Source organism: Tamandua tetradactyla, chromosome 12, assembly GCF_023851605.1.
Source record: "Tamandua tetradactyla isolate mTamTet1 chromosome 12, mTamTet1.pri, whole genome shotgun sequence".
Classification (NCBI taxonomy): Eukaryota; Metazoa; Chordata; class Mammalia; order Pilosa; family Myrmecophagidae; genus Tamandua; species Tamandua tetradactyla.
Genome location: NC_135338.1, coordinates 5,069,158 through 5,089,269, shown reverse-complemented (window position 1 = coordinate 5,089,269; position 20,112 = coordinate 5,069,158). Strand labels below are relative to the sequence as shown.

At 35.2% G+C, this 20,112-nt stretch overlaps 1 protein-coding gene across 1 annotated transcript in view; it reads left to right on the top strand.

Annotated features, from left to right (window-relative positions):
- Positions 1-19,750, top strand: part of LRRC9 (leucine rich repeat containing 9) — a 133,303-nt gene extending 113,553 nt beyond the window's left edge. The window contains exons 29-32 of the mRNA XM_077122475.1: positions 335-403; positions 2,089-2,229; positions 16,198-16,342; positions 17,813-19,750. Of these exons, the coding sequence (XP_076978590.1) occupies positions 335-403; positions 2,089-2,229; positions 16,198-16,342; positions 17,813-17,985 (528 nt within the window). The 3' untranslated portion in view covers positions 17,986-19,750. The remainder of the gene's footprint in view (positions 1-334; positions 404-2,088; positions 2,230-16,197; positions 16,343-17,812) is intronic.
- Positions 19,751-20,112: the final 362 nt, after the last annotated feature.

Genomic DNA, 20,112 nt, shown 5'->3' with positions numbered 1-20,112 from the left:
TGTTTAGACTTGATTCACCCTTCCATACCTCTAGGCCAATACTCTGGTGAATGAACCAAATATAATCTGAGTCCTAGAATAGATCATAACTTTTCTGAGAAAAAAATTGCTGTTTCCTTGCAAATGTTGCTATGGCCCATTGCCATTCATTTATTTGGAATCTATAGCACGCAAATCTGTCTTCAATTAACAGTGTATAATATCACCTCTCACACTCACTTCAGAGATTCAAACTTGAGCCAGCTACAATCCAACAAGTCCTTATTACTTCAGATTAGCCTGTATCCAAAGATATTGGAACAAAACAAATAATAACTTATTAACTTTCGACTAGGATATGGCAGAACTGGAAAAACTTGATGTCATCTCTTCTCTCAGAGAACTTACAGTTTATGGAAATCCAGTGAGTATGATACCTCTCTACTAATTTAGTGATCATTGTATGTAGTACATTTATATTTATATGCTGTGAGGAAAGGATTTAATTTTGTGTTTATATATGCATGGCCAGTTATCTCAGCACAATTTATTGGCTAGTGTCTTCTTCCAACTGATTACAATACTGCCATTGTCATAAATAAGAGAAGCTGTTTCAGAGAATTTTTTTCCTTAGTTATTAAATATGCTTAATATTTTAAAAGTTCATTAATTTTCAGTATTCTAATGCAATAATTAAATTTAGGTTGCAAAGTACTGCTTTAGCAACATCCTAAATGCTAAGATACATAGCATTTTTACTGTTATTTCTTAAAGTCTTCTACTTTCCAAAAGATTTCTTCAGCTCATAAATTATTAAGACGTATGTTATGTGTGAGAGAAAGAATTTCAACCTTTTTAGATGTTTTTAGTTATCATTTTATCATTGATTTCTAATGTTTTCATTACTAATATTTTAGAGGACACTGTATTTATATATTCTTTGGTATTTATGAACTTTTTTTATGGCCTAAAATGTGGTCTTTTTTTAAACTTGGTTATATGTTTTAGTTATTTTTTTCCATTAATGTACATGTGTCTACTATATTCCTTTAAAATAATTTATTCATTTCCTTTTGCTATATTTTGGGGTTTTTAAAATTGGTTTGCTTTGCTTTGTTGCTATTGCAAACAAGGTCCGCACACATCTTTGCACCTACCTTCCGTGTTGGGAATCCCTGAGACCACCCTCATGTTCAGAGGTTTGCTGGAAGTGCTCACGGGACTCAGCGTTTCGTTGTGCTCCTGCCTGAGATTTATTCCAGTGACATAGTAAGGACACACAGCCGGACATTAAGGGGAATAGACATAGCCAGTCTGGAAGGATCCATGGACCGGTTGCTTTATGCTCTTTCTCTCCCAGGAGGGGGTCACACGGAGCACGCTCCCTCAGCAACAAAAACGCGTCAACCTGTGTGTGCTGTTTCTGCCCAGGGAGGCCCAGTTTACTGAGGCACTCTCTGCCTATCAGAAACCAACATTCCAGACTCCCAGAAAGAAAGCAGATGTTCCCCATCAGTCGTGCCATTGTACCAATAGTCTCAGCACCTCAGAGCACCACTATCAGTTACGCATGGAGGGACACTCCCCGAGTAAAGCACCAAGACGCTTAGTCAAAAACCGGCCTTGGGAGCAGGTTCTTCTAAAGCCTAAATTAACTCTTTCCTTATGCACATGCTTATGCACATATGAAAGAGGTTTTTTAGGGTAGATATGTATTGAATTTAAATGGATGAACTAATTTGAATGGATAGTGCCTGTGGGAAAATATCATATAAGTTTCAAACTAATTACATATAAGTGAACTTCTGAAATTTAATCCTAGTTTGAAATGTAATGCTATTTGGGGATTTCCTGTAGTTGATGAACAATACTAAAAAGAGACTAAACCTCCAAATGATAGCCTTGGTTTAAAAAAAAGTTCTTGTCTTCACTTAGCATGACAGGAAATTGAGACGCCTTTGAAAAACAGAGTTCATGTTTGTAGCCTCTCATCCTATCAATTATCTGTTATCTGTCGTCTTTGCGATGTATTACATTTCCTTCTCATGGTTAATCTTTGAAATAAAAGGTCTTATTAAAGAACAAATTCTTTTTTTTAACTTGATTCAGATTTGTAGAAAAATGTTACATCGACACGTGCTCATATTTCGGTTGCCAAACTTACAGATGTTAGATGGAATCCCTGTGAATTCAGATGATAGGGCAAAAGCTGAATTTCACTTTTCTGAACTACAGGCAAAGAAAAATTCGGTAATTATTTTCACTTTTCCTTTTTAAATATATGAATTTTTAGTAAAGGGACATTAGATCTTGTGCATGTTTACTTAAATGTCTATAGCTAAGCTATGATATTTTTGTAGATTGAATTAGGATCTATTTAGTGATTACTATCAAAGGAAGCAGGATCTAAAGTGAGCACACAGACACACGCGGAAGTCAAACACGCTCCTTTCTGATAAACTACTTTGACATAAAGTAAATTAATATCTGTGTGCCACTTCCTTAACAGTTCTGATGTTAGGAGGTAAAATATGTATCACTTTTATAAACGGAAACTAAAAATAAAACTGTTTGCATGTAGGCAGATAGAAGAGGAAGGGAGGAATTCTGACCAATTCTCGGGGCCGTGTAGTTCACCAAATAAGGGAGAGGTGTGCCCCTTTTCTTGTACACTGGCACAATCTTAGGCCATTTACCCGTGCACCCTAAAAAGGTATTTCCATGACAGGAAAGAGACTAGAGAGAGAAGAACCCCACAAGCATGTTACTAGGACATTCTGCACTGACCATGACCACCCTCCAGGACTGCATTCCACTCAGAAACCTGGGGCTTTAGCACAGGGGGTCGAGGTAACTGGAGCTGTGACTTTGTAAGGTTGAGGAAGGAGAGTGGAGGCAGGGAAACCAGTTAAAAGGAAACGCTGGGGGAGATATTAGGAGAGCTGAATTCGGGTGGAGCAGTGAGGATGTAAGTGAACCTCTGATGTAAACGAGAGCGATGTGAGAGTCAGTGAACAAAAGGTACTTTAAAAAGTTTCATTGAAGAGGAAAGAGATAAGAGTATTGCAGATGCCTAATGAGCTTTTATTTGCTCTCTGGATTAATTTGACACGGTCCATTCCCTCTGTAAAACAAACGGACGTATGCCCACAGAACACAACTTTTGATGCAAGTGGGCTCCTCTGCCCTCATCAATAGATTCATTAACTTATCAAGAGTTGGCTGCAGTTTTTCAAAAACCTGTTTACGTCTGTTATTATTTTAAATAAGCAAATGAATTATATGTGCAAAATTTAAATTCTTTCTGTTTCTAAGAAAAACTGGATAAAAGTCAGTCTCTGTCTCTGTCTTTCTCTCTCTTTCTCTCTCTCTCTCTCTCTCTCACACACACACACACACACACACACACACACTCTTCGGTGTAAGAGAAAAAATATAAATATGTGAGAAAAATTTTAAAATTCAAACACAATATGTGAGAAATTGTAAAAAAAAAAAAGTCTGTGTTCAAATTTTCTACACTAAGTTTTTGCTACTTGAAGTTCTTGCTCCCCTCGCTTATTTGACTAACCTTAATTTTATTTTTTTTATTAACCAGAGGGCTTCTGTTAGAGTTTAAAGTAGCTATAGAAACCTGCAAGGCTTAAAGTTACACAGTGTTAATAAAGATTGTTTATTTAAGCAAAGGAAACTGATTCATTTGTGGGTTATATCTAAAAGATTTTTCTAAAAAGTATACTTTGTAGAAAAAAATCCTAGCCTTAAACTGTATAATATAGCTAACTCAAATTATTTTCACAGTCTCCAGTCTTTCAAAAGAGGACAAATTATCAAATAAAATAAAGTTCAATGACCTGAAGGCTCTTTTCCCTTTCTCTCTTCACATTCTTGGAGCAAATCACTTCCTGAAAAGCCTGGGATACACCATAAATTGAGTTTCCTGTTGCTGCTGTACAAATTACCACAACTTTTAGTGGTTTAAAACCACACAAGGTTCTCTTAGAGTTCTGAAGTCAGGATTCTGAAAAGAGGTCTTAAGGGGCTAAAATCACATATATTGGGAGCTGTGTTCCTTTTGGAGATTCTTGGAAAGAATCCAGCCCATCCCTTGCCTTTCCTGGCTTCTAGAGTTTAGCCACATTCCTCGCTGGTCTCATGGGCTCCCTTACAGCAGTGACATCACTTCAACCTCTCTTCCACCATCACCTCTGCTCTCACTCTGACCCTCCTGCCACCCTACATTGGACTCACCCCGATAATCTAGGATAATCTTCTCATCTCAAACTCCTTAATGGATTGACATCTGCAAAGTCCCTTTTGCCATGTGAAATAATACATTCACAGATTTGGGGAATTAGGGTTTGAATATCTTCAGGGGAGCATTATTCTCCCTACACCACGTGTATGAGAGCCCCAGTGAGAGTCCTAAAAAAGTATTGTTACATTAAAATGTGTGAATTCTATTTTGAGATAAAATTAGCTAAATTTGAAATATGTAATCACTTAGAGCAACTTGAAAGATCCCCATTTCCATATGCAATTTTTTAAATATTAGTTTAATTGAAAAAATATATAAATTCAAATTTCAGTCAATGATGAGTATTTTACTAAAGCAATTGCTTGGTGACTACTCTTTCCATTCCTCATATAGTGGGTTCAGATATTCCTGTTACTCCAATATGATATTGTCTTGAATGATTCTAGATGCATATTCTTGCCATTTGAATCAGTGTCATATGAAAACTTAACTGTGTCTGCATAGTTATCCATATGTAATCATCTTACTTAAAAATTATTTTGTGATTCACCTATATATGGTTAGTAAAGGAGATATTAGGAGACTTTTGGTTAAATAAATCTACTTCGGTTTTTTTTCTGTGTTTTTCCATGTCTTTTTATTGATTAGCATACCAAAATTTCACAATTGTCCCATCCATCCCTTTTCTTTTTTAACTTTTTTATTGTATAGTATAACATATATACAAAACAAAGAAAGAAAAAAAGCAATAGTTTTCAAAGCATTCTTCAACAATTAGTTACAACAAGTAGTTACAGGACAGATCCCAGAGTTTGTCCTGGGCTGTCATATGATCCTCCAGGTTTTTCCTTCTAGCTCCTCCAGATTATAGGAGGCTAGAAGGCTTAAATAATTTTTATCATCACAATCAACTTTTCCCCTTCTTTATTTTGTGAAAAATAACATATATACAAAAAAGCAATAAATTTCAAAGCACAGCACCACAATTGGTTGTAGAACATATTTCAGAGTTTGACATGGATTACAACTCCACAATTTTAGGTTTTTACTTCTAGCTGCTCTAAGATACTGGAAACTAAAAGAGATAACAATTTAACAATTCAGCATTCATATTCCTTTGTTAAATCCTGTCTTCACTGTATAACACCACCACCACCTTTGATCTTTCCATCCCTCTCTTTAGGGGTGTTTGGGCTATGGGCATTCTAAATTTTTCCTATTGGAAAGGTCTGTCACTAATACGGGGTAGGGAGATGGAACTATCTGATGTTCTGGAGAGTCTGGGCCCTCTAGGTTTCAGGACTTATCTGACCAGGGACCCATCTGGAGGTTGTAGGTTTTTGGAAAGTTACTCCAGTGCATGGAACCCTTGTGGAATCTTATAAATTGCCTTAGGTGTTCTATAGGATTGGCTGGAATGGTCCTGGTTAGGGTTTGGCAGGTTATAAGTAGCAAGGCCTAAAAGCTCGAGTAAGAGAAACCTCCAAAGTAGCCTTTCAACTCTTTTTGAACTCTCTCTGCCAGTGCTACTCTATTAGTTACACTTCTTTCCCCTCTTTTGGTCAGGAGGGAATTGTTGATCCCACAGTGCCAGGGCCGGATTCATCCCTGGGAGTCATCTCCCATGTCACCAGGGAGACTTTCTGTCATGTCCCACGTACAGGGGGAAGGCAATTATTTCACTTGCAGAGTTGGGCTTAGAAAGACTGAGGCCACATCTGAGCAGCAAAAAAGGCCCTCCAAAAGGAACTCTTAGGCATGCCTATAGGTAAGCTAAGCTTCTCCCCTACCTACATAAGCTTCACACAAGTAAGCCTCAGGATCGAGGGCATGGCCTATTGATTAGATAAATCTACTTTATTTTAAGATTCAAAAATTTTTATTTTTATGGGTGGAACAACATTGAACTATTCTTTCTTTTTTATTGAAATTTTTAATTAGAAAAATTGTAGGTTTACAGAAAAGTCATGTAAAAAATGCAATGTTCCCACATACTACACCCCTCCCCCATTATTAACACTTTGCATTAGTGTGGAACCCTCATTATAATTGACAAAAGAATATTATAATAATACTATTAACTATGGTCCTTAGTTTATATTAGGGTGTATTTTTTCCAGTATAGCACCCTGTTATTAACACCTTGCATTAGTGTGGTGCAGTTGTTATAATTCATGAAAGAATATTTTTACAATTTGCTAACTATAGTCCGTTGTTTACGATAGGGCTCACTGTTTTGTACAGCCCTATGTTTTTTCTTTTGATTTTTATTCTAGTAAATACACATCCTAAAGTTCCCCCTTTAACCACGTTCACACACAGACTTCAGTGCTGTGACTCGCACTCACCGTGTCCCGCATTCTCACCGCCATACACTTCCACAACTGTGCAGTCAGTCCAAGGGAAATTAAACACTGACTCCTCACTCCCTATGGCCAGCCCAGCCACTACTGGTCAAGATTCTAGATTCTGACTCGGTGAGTTTGCTTATTCTAATAATTTCATATCAATGAGACCATACCATATTTGTCCTTGTGTGTGTGGCTTATTTAACTCAACATAATGTCTTCAGGGTTCATCCATATGGCCACATGAACCAAAACTTCACTCTTTTTAATGCTGAATAATATTCTGTTGTATGTATATACCACATTTTGTTTATCCATTCATCATTTGATAAACACTTATGTTGCTTCCATGTTTGGGCAATTGTGAGTAATGCCACTATGATCAACAGTGTGCAAATATCTGTTCGAGTTCTTCTGGGTTCTTTGAGTTCTTCTGGGTATATACTTAGTGGTGGAATTGCTAGAGAATATGGTAAATCTATACTTAGCATTTTGAGAAGCCGTCAAACTGTCTTCCACAGTGGCTGCACCATTTTGCATTCCCACCGGCAATGAATGAGTGCTCCCATTTCTCCACAGCCTCTCCAACCTTGTAATTTTCTGGGGTTTTTTTAATAGTAGCCATTCTAGTGGGTATTAATATCTCATTGTGCTTTTGATTTGCATTATCCTAGTAGCTAGTAATTTTGAGCATCTTTTCATGTACTTTTTAGTCATTTACATATCCTCTTTGGAGAAATGTCTATTCAAGTATTTTGCCCATTTTTAACTGAGTTGTTTGTCTTTTTATTGTGAGTTGTGGATTTCATTATATATTTTGAATATTAAACCCTTATTGAATATGTGGTTTACAAATATTTTCTCCCATTGAGTAGGTCATCTTTTCACTCTCATGACAAAGTCCTTTGATGCACAAAAGTTTTGAGTTTTGAAGAAGTCTCCTTTATTTTTTCTTTAGTTGCTTTTGCTTTGGATGCAAAGTTTAAAAAATCATTGCCTAAGACAAGATCCTAAAGATGTTTCCTTACATTTTCTTCTAGGAGTTTTATTTTTAAGAACTTACATTTAGGTCTGTGATCCATTTTTAATTAATGTGTATATATACACATTAAAGGATTCCTCTTTCTTTTTTTTTTGCATAAGAATATCTAGTTCTTCTAGCATCATTTATTGAAAAGACTATTCTTTCCCAATTGAGTGGACTTGAAAGTCTTATCAAAAGGCAGTTGGGTAAGATGAGAAGGGTGAGAACTTGACATCAATGGTTAAAAGCAGAAAATTGTGTTTGGGAACAGTAAAGAGAGGGGTGTTAAATAACAAAATGATTAAGTGTGGTGTGTGCCAAGTGAAAGAAAAAGAAGGACTAAAGACGGGGGAGCAACCCTGTTTTGAAAGTACATGATGCCTGGCCAGTGAGTGCCATAAGCCTTACATGTATGAGTTGGGCTCACGCTACATCTAGAAATAGTGGCTGAGCATAAGAGGAAGGGGGTGGGGGCTGGTTTTTAATTTGAAAAATGTGATAGTGAAAGGTCAGCGATAGAGAAAGTTGAGAAAATAGACCCACATCTGATTTAAGCATTGTAAGAATGCTTATTTCTGTTTCCTGTAATGATGTCCAGTTGGTTGCAGGACCTTAATCTATTGTGTCACCATCAACATTTCTAGAATTGCAACTGATATTCTTACATATTCATATAAACAAATATTTCCCTTAAATAATAACTGCAACCAACCAGTATTATTTAGTGCTATGTCTCCTTGTGATGGGTTATTCTATTATTTTCAAAGCTTTCAGAAATACTCTAACTGGTATGCCAAGGATCTCTGTTGCCTCTGAAGATGGGGAAAGAAGCTAAGACTCTCAAGTTTTTTGTGTGCTGCTTCTCTCAGCACTTAGTTGGAAAAACCTCACCCACCTCAGTGGCACATCCCAGGAAATTAACACAAAAATAGGAAGAGTCTAGTGGCTCTCTGACTCAGGTCTGTTCCTCTGTGGGCCATTTTGTTGAGTTGTTCTAGGTCCCAGACATGTGAGATGAGAGCTGAAGGTTTTAGAAAAGTAGAAATGAAAAGGGCAAGGGTTCAAAGCCTTGCTTTAGAAATTGTTTTACTTATTTTCTGCTTGTATTTCTTGGGGAGAGGATAAGGGTAAGGATAGACAGAGAAAGTGTCAAGTAAATTAAGAAATGGATCACCTAAGGTGAATGAAAAAAAAAACTTTCTAATAGGAATGAGGGAGCCAAATGCAGCACATTGTTGTTACATTATTTTGGTTTAATGACTTTGAGATCTCTTCACGCACACACAGAAAGAACTGGTTTTATTTACTGTTGATATTTTCCCTCCTATGGAGGAAATAACTGAAGCCTAGAGGAATGAATTAGTACTGCTCAACTGTTTATTTTTGTGTTTATAGTACATGTTGAATATCATCTTCCACATTTAAAATCTTTCTAAATTATAAATGTTTGTCAAGTGTCTTTTCTGTATCAACTGAGGTCCTCATGGGGTTTTTACTCCTTCATTTTGTTAAAGTGATGTATTACATTAGTAGAGTTTCTTATGTTGAATCACCTTAGCATACCTGGGATAAAACCCACTTGATCATGGTGTGTAATTCTTTTAATGTGCTGTTGGATTTTATTTGCAAGTATTTTGTTGAGGATTTTTTAATCTATATTCATAAGAGAAATTGGTCTGTATGTTTTCCTTACATGATTTAACAATGTACACTATTTAAAAATAAAATGAAATAAAATGAATTCAAGCCTTGAAAAAAAGAAAAAACCAATTGTCCATAGATGTGATGGTGTATTTCAGAACTCTTAATTCAATATTTCAGAACTCTTAATTCAATTCCATCGTTCTATATATCTATCCTTGTTCCAGTACCATGCTGTTTTGACCGCTATAGCTTTATAATAAGCTTTAAAATCAGGAAGTGTGAGTCCTTTGGCTTTGTTTTACTTTTTCAAGATGGTTTTGGCTATTTGGGGTCCCTTACATTTCCAAATAAATTTGATAATTGACTTTTCCATTCTGCAAAGCAGGCTACTGGAATTTTTTTTTTTTTCGACTATTGGAATTTTGATTCCAATTGTGTTGAATCTATAAAAATTTGGTGTAGAATTGACATCTTCATGATATTTAATCTTCCAAGCCATGAACACAGAATGTCCTTCCATTTATTTAGATCTTTGATTTCTTTGAGCACTGTTTTCTATGTATAAGTCCTTTACATCCTTGGTTACATTTATTCCAAGATATTTGATTCTTTTAGCTGCTATTTTAATGGAATTTTTCTTGATTTCTTCCTCAGATTTCTCTTTACTAGTGTATAGAAACTCTGTTGATTTTTGCATGCTCATCTTGTATTCCACCACTTTGCTGAACATGTTTATTAGCTCTAGTTGCTTTGTTATAGAATTTCCAGGACTTTCTATATATAGGATCATGACATCTGTGAATAGTAAAAGTTTTACTTCCTCCTTTCCAATTTGGATGACTTTTATTTCTTTTCCTTGCCTAACTGTTCTGGCTAGAACCTCCAGTACAATGTTGAAAAACAGTGGTGACAGTGGGCATCCTTGACTAGTTCCAGATCTGAAAGGGAAATCTTTCACCTTTGAGTATGATGCTGATTGTAGGTTTTTCATTTATGCTTGTATCACGTTGAGGACGTTTCCATCTATTCCTATTTATCTAAGTGTTTTTATCAGTAATGGATTCTAGGATTTGTCAAGTGTCTTTTCGGTATCAACTGAGGTCCTCATGGGGTTTTTACTCCTTCATTTTGTTAAAGTGATATATTACATTAGTAGAGTTTCTTATGTTGAATCACCTTAGCATACCTGGGATAAAACCCACTTGATCATGGTGTGTAATTCTTTTAATGTGCTGTTGGATTTTATTTGCAAGTATTTTGTTGAGGATTTTTTAGTCTATATTCATAAGAGAAATTAGTCTGTATGCTTCTTTTCTTGTGGTATCTTTATCTGACTTTGCTATTAGGTTGAAATTGTCCTCATAGATTGTGTTAAATAATGTTCCCTCTTTGACTTCTTGAAAGAGTTTGAGCAGGATTGGTATTAATTCTTGGAATGTTTGATAGAATTCAACTGTGAAGCCATCTGGTCCTGGGTTTTCTTTGTTGGTAGGATTTTGATGATTGATTCAATCTGTTTACTTGTAATTGGTCTGTTGAGATCTTCTGTTTCTTCTGGAGTCATTGTAGGTTGGTTGTGTGTTTCTAGGAATTAGTCCATTTTGTCTAGGTTGTTTAGTTTGTTGGTATACTGTTGTCCATAGTATCCTCTTATGATCCATTTTATTACTGTGGGGTCAATATTAATGCCCCCCCCCCCATTTCTGATTTTTCTTATTTGGATCTTCTTTTTTTTTCTTTGTCAGTTTTGCTAAAGGTTTGTCAACTTTACTGATCTTTTTGAATAACCAACTGTTTGATTCTTTTAATGCTTTCTGTTGGTTTTTATTCTGTATTTCATTTATTTCTGCTCTAATCTTTATTTATTTCCTTCTTCCTTCTTTGAGTTAGTTTTGCTGTTCTTTTTCTAGTTCCTCCGGGTGTGCATTTTGAACTTAATTTTAAGTTTTTTCTTTCCTAATGTAGGCATTTAGGGCTATAAATCTCCCGCTCAGCACTGCCTTCACTGCATCCCATAGGTTTTGATAGGTTGTGTCATTGTTTTCATACATCTCAAAATATTTAGATTTCCTTTGTAATTTCTTCTTTGGCACACTGGTCGTTTAAAGGTGTGTTATTTAACTTCCATATATTTATAGATTTTCCAGTTCTACCCCTGTTGTTGATTTCCAGCTTCATTCTATTTTAGTCAGAGAAGATGCTTTGTATGTTTTCAATCATCAGAAATTAATTGAGACTTGTTTTGTGTCCCAGCACATGTTCTATCCTGGAGAACAAGCCATGTGTCCTTGAGAAGAATATGAATCTGGTTGTTTTGGGATGCAATATTCTGTTATTTATCTGTTAGATCTAGTTCATTTATCACATTAATCAAGTTCTCTGTTTCTTATTGACCTTCTTTCTAGATGTTCTGTCTATTGATGAGAGTGGTGTATTGAAGTCTCCAACTATTAATGCAGAGATGTCTATTTCTCCCTTCAGTTTTTCCATTATTTGTCTTGTGTACTTTGGGGTCCCATAGTTAGGTGCCTAAATATTTATGGTTGTTATTTCTTTTTGTTGGATTGACCCTTTTATTAATATAGTGTCCTCCTTTGTCTCTTGTAACAGCTTTGACTTAGTCTATTTTATCCAATATTAATATGGCTACCCCAGCTCTATTTTTTTTAATTTCCAAGTACATTTTTATTAATATTTTTATTGTAAACAACAAACATACAAACATTCTTGATATAGAAACAGTCTGTACACGGTGTACAATCAGTGGCTCACAATATCATCACAATTGTATATTCATCACCACGATCATTTTTTTCAACATTTAAATCTCTCCAGCAAAAGAAATAAAAAAGAAAAACTCATACATACCATGCCCTTTGCCCCCCTTTCATTGACAGTTAATATTTCAATCTATTCAATTTATGTTAACCTTTGTTCCCCCTATTATTTGCTTACTTTTTATACATCTGTCCATACCACAGATACAAGGAGCATCAGAAACAAGGTTTTCACAATCACACAGTCACATTGCAAAAGCTGTATCATTATACAATCATCTTCATGAAACATGGCTACTGGAACACAGCTCTACAGTCTCAGATACTTCCCTTTAGCCACTCTAATACACCATAAACTAAAAAGGGGATATCTATTTAAAGCTCTTTTTTGATTGCTATTTGCATGGAATAACTTTTTCCAAACTTTCACTTTTAACCAGTTTATGTATCTAAGGTGAGACTCTTGTAATGAACATATAATTGGATCATGTATTCCATTTCTGCCAATCTGTGTCTTTTGACTGGGGAGTGTAATCCATTAAAATTCTGTGTTATTTCTGTAAAAGCAATACATCAGTCATTTGTGCTTTGGTTTTTATATATTATAATTATTTTTGTCTCTCTTTTCCTTTGTAATCTCCTTTTCTGTATATTTGATCTTTTGTGATGTATCTGATTGATTCCTTTTTCTTTTATATTTCTGTATATTTTTAAAATCTTTTATCTGTGGTTCCCTAGTGTTTTTATTACACAGCCTACACATCTGTAAGTTACTATTTTGAAAAGATACCAACTTAGCTTCAGTAGCATGCATGGTCTCTGCTCCCACATACCTCTGATTCCCCTCTTTATGATGTTTTGTCCCAGAATGGCTTTTATGTATTACGTATCCATTATCAGGAAACATGCCTTTTTCTTGTTCTACTGTATTCTGATTCTTACAGGGATTAAAGAGTAGACTTGTATATTGAGGATACAGTACTATTGGAATTTGCATTTACCCTTTATTACTTTCCCTGAAGATCTTCATTTCTTCACATTACTCCAAGCCACTCTCTCCTATCCTTTCCTTTTAACCTGCAGAGCTCCCTTTAGTACTTCTTGTAGGGCAAGTCTTTTGTTGAGGAACTCTCTCAGTTTTTTTTCATCTGTGAGTATTGTAAACTCTCCTTCTATTTTGAAGGATTGTTTTTCCAGAAAAAGAATTTTTGACTGGCAGTTTTTCTCTTTCAATACCTTAACTATTAATACTACTGCCTTCTCACCTCCATGGTTTCTCATGAGAAATCAGCACTTAGACTTATTGAGGAAATTTGTATGTGGTGAATTGCTTTTCTCTTGTTGATTTCAGAATTCCTTATCGTTGGCATTTGACATTCTGAGCAGAATGTGTCTTGGAGTAGGTCTCTTAGGGGTTATTTTGTTTGAAGTATGTTGGACATGTATATTTATGTCTTTCATAAGAGTTGGGAAAATTTCAGCCATTATTTGCTCAAATATTTTTCTTGCCCCCTTTCCCTTCTCTTCTTCTGGGACACCCACAATGTACATGTTTGGATGCTCCATGTTGTCACTCAAATCCTTAAGACATGCAATTTTTCTATTCTTTTCTCTACCCATTCTTCTGATTGTATGAATTCAATCATCCTGTCTTGTAGTTCACTGATTCTTTCTTCTGCCTGTTCTAATCTCCTGTTGTATGCTTCTAGTGTATTTCTAATCTCTTCTATGGTGCCTTATATGCCAAATAGATTTACATATGTTTCTTTTTAAACTTTCAAATTCTTCTTTATGCTCATACATTGTCATCTTAATATCTTTAATTCTATATTCATATTTTACTTCATCTCCTTAAACTGATTTAGAATTTGTCTGAACCTCTTTGTTTAGGTGCTCCAAATTTCGTATCTTCTCTGAAGTTTTAATCTGTTCCCTTGACTGTGCCATATCTCCCTATTTCTTAGTGTTGCCTATGATTATTTACTGATGTCTGGAACATCTGATTATTAACAGATATGTTAACTCTAAATGTCAGTTTCTCCCTCTTGTCTTGTGTTTTATTGTTGATAGGCTTTGTGTTAAGTCTCTTCTTTGATGCTTGGTTCAATTTGTTCTGGATGTTTAGAGTAATCCGTGTGTAACTGTTCAGATTTTCTCAACTTTTCTTCATTTATTTCTTGCCCTGGATGCACAGTACAATTTTTAAGTTGCGCTTTTTGTGCAATTGTTTTACTTCCAGGAGAAAGTTTCCTCTGTTCTCTGGAAATCTTGATCTGTTCTGTTTGTTTTTATGCAGAATTTCCTCCCCAGCTCCTATGATTTGTTTAAATTCTCTCCCTCATTTGGTGCCCTCTTTTCCTTACATTTTTCAGTTCTGGGACTTATTCTGTCTTACTGCACCTTTTTCATGGTGTCTGTAAGGATTTTTTTGCCTCCAGTTTCTTCCCTATTAGGTTATCCAGCCCTAAGGACCCAGATAGGGTCAATCCAGAAAAGCAGGTAAATTCAGAAAAATCCTTTTTTTTTTTTTTAATTAATTAAAAAAAATTAACTAACAACATTTAGAAATCATTCCATTCTACGTATACAATCAGTAATTCTTAATATCATCACATAGATGCATATTCATCATTTCTTAGTACAGAAAAATCCTTTTTGTATTGATGTGCTACAGCAAACACACACTGGATTGAGTGTGTGCAGTTCTTGCCAACAGATCTGCCATGGTCTCTTTTTTGTTTGTTTTCCGAAGGCCCTTTTGTATGCAGCACTCTTCAGCAGCTTATGTTCCACCCTGGGTCTCTGCAGACTTAGATCCCTCTGCCTGGATATGTGTGGAGTTCTAACTCGCTACAGTGAGAGGCTCTGTCGTCTGCCCACAGATGTGGGCCACTCGACCTCCATATGGCTTCCAGGCTACACAGGTCCAAGTGAGGGGAGAGGATCCAGACTGGCAGATCTGGAAAGAAAATCTTGGAGATTCTTTCCTTTTCCTTCAAGCCACCATTTGTGGTGTCCTTCTTCAGTCTGTCATCCAACAGAGTTCTATACACGAGGCATTTGTCCTTTTATTGTTGATTCTGAGGGGACACTTTTCCACAAATGTCTTACATCACCATGTTGATAATGTCCAAGCCATTATTTCTTTTAACTGTTCAGGAGACACAAGAACAGAAAAACTTTTCAAGTTTATCAGTTCAGTCTAATGTGTTTTACCTTGTTTCAACTGATGCTGTTCTTTCTTTTTTAATAGCAGATAAATGAAATCTAAAGTTGTATTTTAAACCAAAACATTTGATGCTTTGGTTCCAGAAGAAAATTTGACCGCATTCTAGATTTGTGATGGAAAGAAACTCCCACAAAGGAATTAGTAGGGGATGTGGGACTGACCAGCTTTGGTAAAAATGCTTGTTACCTTAGTGCTCACTGCAAATCTGCTTTCTTGGTATTAAGGAAATCAGTAGTTTTATACAAATGAGCTACATCTCAGAATGAGTTATATTATATATTTTTAAAAATATAAGCAAGGTCAGTCTTAATTAAGGCAGAGCAGGTACAAATTTCTAGGGAACCAAGAGGGTTCTACTTAAAGTACTTCTCAGCTGCATTTGCTGATTCTTGAAATTCTTTTAAAAATTCCCTAATTCCATTACTAACTTAAAATATAAATACTATTTGGAGAGTTGACACATTCATTAAAACTGATTGTAATAAGATGCTTTTCTTAGACCCCAGTTTTTTACTTGTTTATTTTTGAACAACTAATTAAATATAAGGCAGGGAGGTAATGTAGGGAGTACAAAGATATGCAAAATATAACTCTTAAGTTCAAGGAATTCCTATTCAAAAAGAATTACAAAGGTGTAAAGCCTTGACTCTCATTTTATTAAGTCTGTAATTACCTTTGCTAAGACACTGTAGAAAGAAGGAGGTGTTATCAATTACCATCAAGTGGGTAGATTGAAAGGACAATGAAGTCTGAAATGACACAACTGAAGTTTCTCAAGTTGGTTAAAGGTCTAAAAGGTTTTGCCTAGTACCAACTCTGAGTCTAGGCAAGCATCAAACACCTGATTAAAAAAAACTGTTGCGTGTCAGCTGGGGCTGGTGGTAAGGATTACACCTATGGAGGTGAGATGTTTTTAACTGTTTTATTTTATTATGTAGTTTATTACTGTTACCAGCTCTCCTATGGACAGTGGATCATGTGGCCATGTGAAAGCTCCTCCCATAAAGATAACAAATGTAATTCTGCCTGGTGGATTTAGCCATTTCTTGGGATCTGACCTCGCTTTAAATCCTGAAGTTGAAGGTATTTTGACGAGTTTCAGAATGAATGAAAATGAAACACTTTATCTGAAACAAAATCTCACTTTGATTTCTAATATTATTTCTTGAAATGGCATGATTTTAATTTACATTTCCTAAAATCCCATGTTTGTTTTATGTAGTCATTCTGATTTCAAAAAGGCCATAGTATTTTTTGGTTCTGCTCAACTATTAATATATTGCAACTAGATATTTACTCACAATTTGAACTTTGTGATACTTACACAATTATTTCCTGATTTATTTTATTACAACTTTATTTCATTTTGCGTGTTTCATTGTAAACCACTACTAAAACCAATGTATTAGTATCTTCTGCTAAAAATAGAACTGAGGTTGAAAAATATTGTTAACAACAGTTTCTTGTGGGTACAAAGGATATCTTTAACAAGAGAAGACTAGACTTTTTCCTTTAAACCACAAGTAAATATTCATGAAGTCATACTGAGGAGTTCAAGGGGTAGAGCTTTAAAGCGGGGTGGGGATTTTAAAAAGGACAGTGTATGGAAATGGCTTATTCTACTACATACATTTTAATTCAAACTTAGAGCAAAGCATTTCCCTAATTCCAGAACTTCACTAACTATTAGTCTGGCAAAAATTTGGGGTAGCTGCTACACTCCTTCTCCTTCTCGGAATGCTCATCTGTTCCATTCATTTTAACTTTCTACTTTGTACTCAAACCATGGTTAAACAATAAATCTGAACATCACAATAATTATAAATGATCTAAGGGCCTACTGAGAATGATAGATTGTTCTGTATGGATAGTTTTTAAAGGAATCCCAGTTAAAAGAATCGAAGCATATTTTACTCTAAGGTGTTGTAGTTTGACTTGTTTCTCATACTTCTCCATTTTTATGACTTTAAGGCTTTAATCATAAGATTTTTATGCTTTTGTTCAGTAAAGAGATAATTGTCAGCAAAATTGAGTATGCAAAATTGTTATTGGCCTCTTTAACAGTTCAAAGTGATCTCCAAGTATGTCATCAATCTCTCTCTCTCTTTTCCACTTTCTTTCATGTTAGTTCAACCCTGGATTCATTTCTATAAGTTCTCTCTCAGATATCCTTCTTCAAGATTTATTGTGTGACTTTTTTTTAGGGTATTCTAGAAAATTCCTGTGATTTTCTTTCATATTTTCTGTATTCCTCCAATTTTTATTATGGAAAGTATGATCACTTTCTATGTCCATTTTTTTTATAGCATGCAGCTCTAGATATTTATATGTTTATAAATTATCTAGAAAGAATCAAACTGATTCATTAGCTCAGAAAAATTTAAGCAGCATTAAGTGCTAAGTACATATTTCAATTCTATATTTTAATTTTTAAATGTAACTCATATTGCAAAACCTGTATAGCATATATTTAGTCAAAGAATGACCAAAATTTGCATTATTTACTGCTTCTCATTGTTTCATAATTTTAATTATCTGAATTTCTAATTTCAGACAAGAAAAACAAGAATGCAGGGGTTCTGACAACTAATCCTCGGAGCGTCCATGCAGAAATAGCTTTTCAGCAACTCAGAGGGATAAATCTCTCTCCATCTCTTTTATCACAGCAGAAGATCACATCTCAAACTGCACATGTGTGCCAGGGCAATCAAGATGAGGGGAAGTAAAGCCATTCTGTGCTTTAATATTTCTCACAATTCTTTGTAAACTACTCCCTACATTTGCTAGTCTATATAAAAATAGGAAATCCTGTGATACAGTAATATGTATTTACTCTGGGAGCAGAGATAAGTTGTTGATTGCATTAACTTCTTGTCCCACTTATACCAAACCTTTCCCAAAGTTTTATTTACATAATAAATCAAAAAGACTTAGAATTGGCTATCAAGATAGAATCATCACGTTGAGTTCTTATGTGAGAAGAACATTCAAATGATTACATGGGAACTACTTTTAATTCTCTCTCAACTCACTCTGCTCATTGTGTATGCAGAGTGATTCACTTATCTTCTGAATAGCAGATAATCAAACTTTCCGAAATTGTGAGTGAGGGCCAACGATTTTGTAAATTTGTCAAACCTCTCTTCATATCTTCCCTTGCCTTTTCCCCTTCCATCTTGAACTCTGCCTTGGGCCCAGCTCCGTGCCCTAGAACCGACTAGTTCTCACTGAGAATCCTCTCTGATCCTTAATACCTGTCTGCCTAGAGTTGCGAGTGTGACCTGCCCCAGTGTCTTTGTAGCCACGCCCCAGCTCATCTTAGGGTGACCTCCTCAGCTCCCGACCTGCCCCAGCAGCAGGTCTGGCTTAGGCTTCCCTCTTGCCATACTAGCTCCTTGCTATCACCTGTAGTCTGTCCTATCCCACTGAGTCCTCAGGAGAACCCAATTTTTATACACCCCCAAAAAAGACTGTTTCTTTTTTATTGTGTTTTTGAAGTAGTACATGTATAAAACGTATGAATTATTTATCTCAGAATTTACTTAAATTGACTGGTTCATTAGGAAATTAAGTCACTGTAATTTGGCTCATAAACATTTTATTTTTTGCAGAATGTCTGGCAACAGCTTTCCCAGAGCCAATCAAATGTAAATGCCTAAAGACAAATGAACATACACCAAGAAATCTACTTCTGTTTTGTAGTTGTGCGAGAACTCGCAGACAGTAATGGGGGAAAAATATATATGTGTAAGATAATCATGTTATATATGTTACTAAAACACTTCAGTTCCATGTGAAGATAATCTATCACCTTTGGTGAATTTTATTTTATATTGTCACTCAAACTGTCTTTATAATTATCTTAATTATTCTTTTGAATTTCTATATTAGAGAAATCATGAACGAATATACACCAACTTGAAAAGATAAAATGATATAAAACAAAGTCTAGAGAATCAGACACTTAGTTTAATATTTGAAGCATTTAGTTATAAAATTTCATTATGGCCTGATATATGGAGATATTACATAAATGTAATTTTAGGAAATAAGCATAATTTCATTGTAGAATATCTAGTCATTTGAGGTTTAAACTAAACCATACGTTTCTTACCAAAACCAATTATTACAAAAGCAAGATGATTTTTGCTAGTTGAATGCATATTAGATTTTTAGGACCCTCAAACCAAGTCAGCCCTCAAAATTGTTTAGAGATGCAAATTGTGGACAGCAGAGTTTCTGAATTTGGCTAACCGTGGATGCAACCAGTCATTCATGTGCTAAGAGTAAGAAGAAAGAGACCAATTTCATATACAAATTGTTAATTGTGCCCACAGTGACATAATTTTACAAATAGTTTTAGGCTGAAAAAGCACAGATTAAACAGAATGCATACATTTTAAATTTTGACCTTTAATATATTTCACTTGAAATAATTTTTCTAAACACTTTTTGCATAGTACTAGGACATATCACAAATCAATCGAATATGGTTTTTTTTTTTTTTTTTTTTTTTAAAGGAAAGACAGAGAGAAGGAAGGAAGGAAGGAAGGAAGAAAGGGAAACATCTTTAAACATTTTCTTGTTTTATTGTATTTTGTTTTTCCGTTTTTTGTTACATGGGCTGGGGCCGGGAATCGAACCGAGGTCCTCCGGCATAGCAGGCAAGCACTTTGCCCGCTGAGCCACCGCGGCCCGCCCTCGAATATGGTTTTGAATTTGCTTGGTTATTTGTTAAATGCTGTTCTTTAAATTGATGATCATATTTTGATTTAAAGGAGCTCAATGGTTCATGTGAGCACTATTTAAAATTTTCAAGTATTGGTTCAGCAGTACATGTAGTTTTCATACTG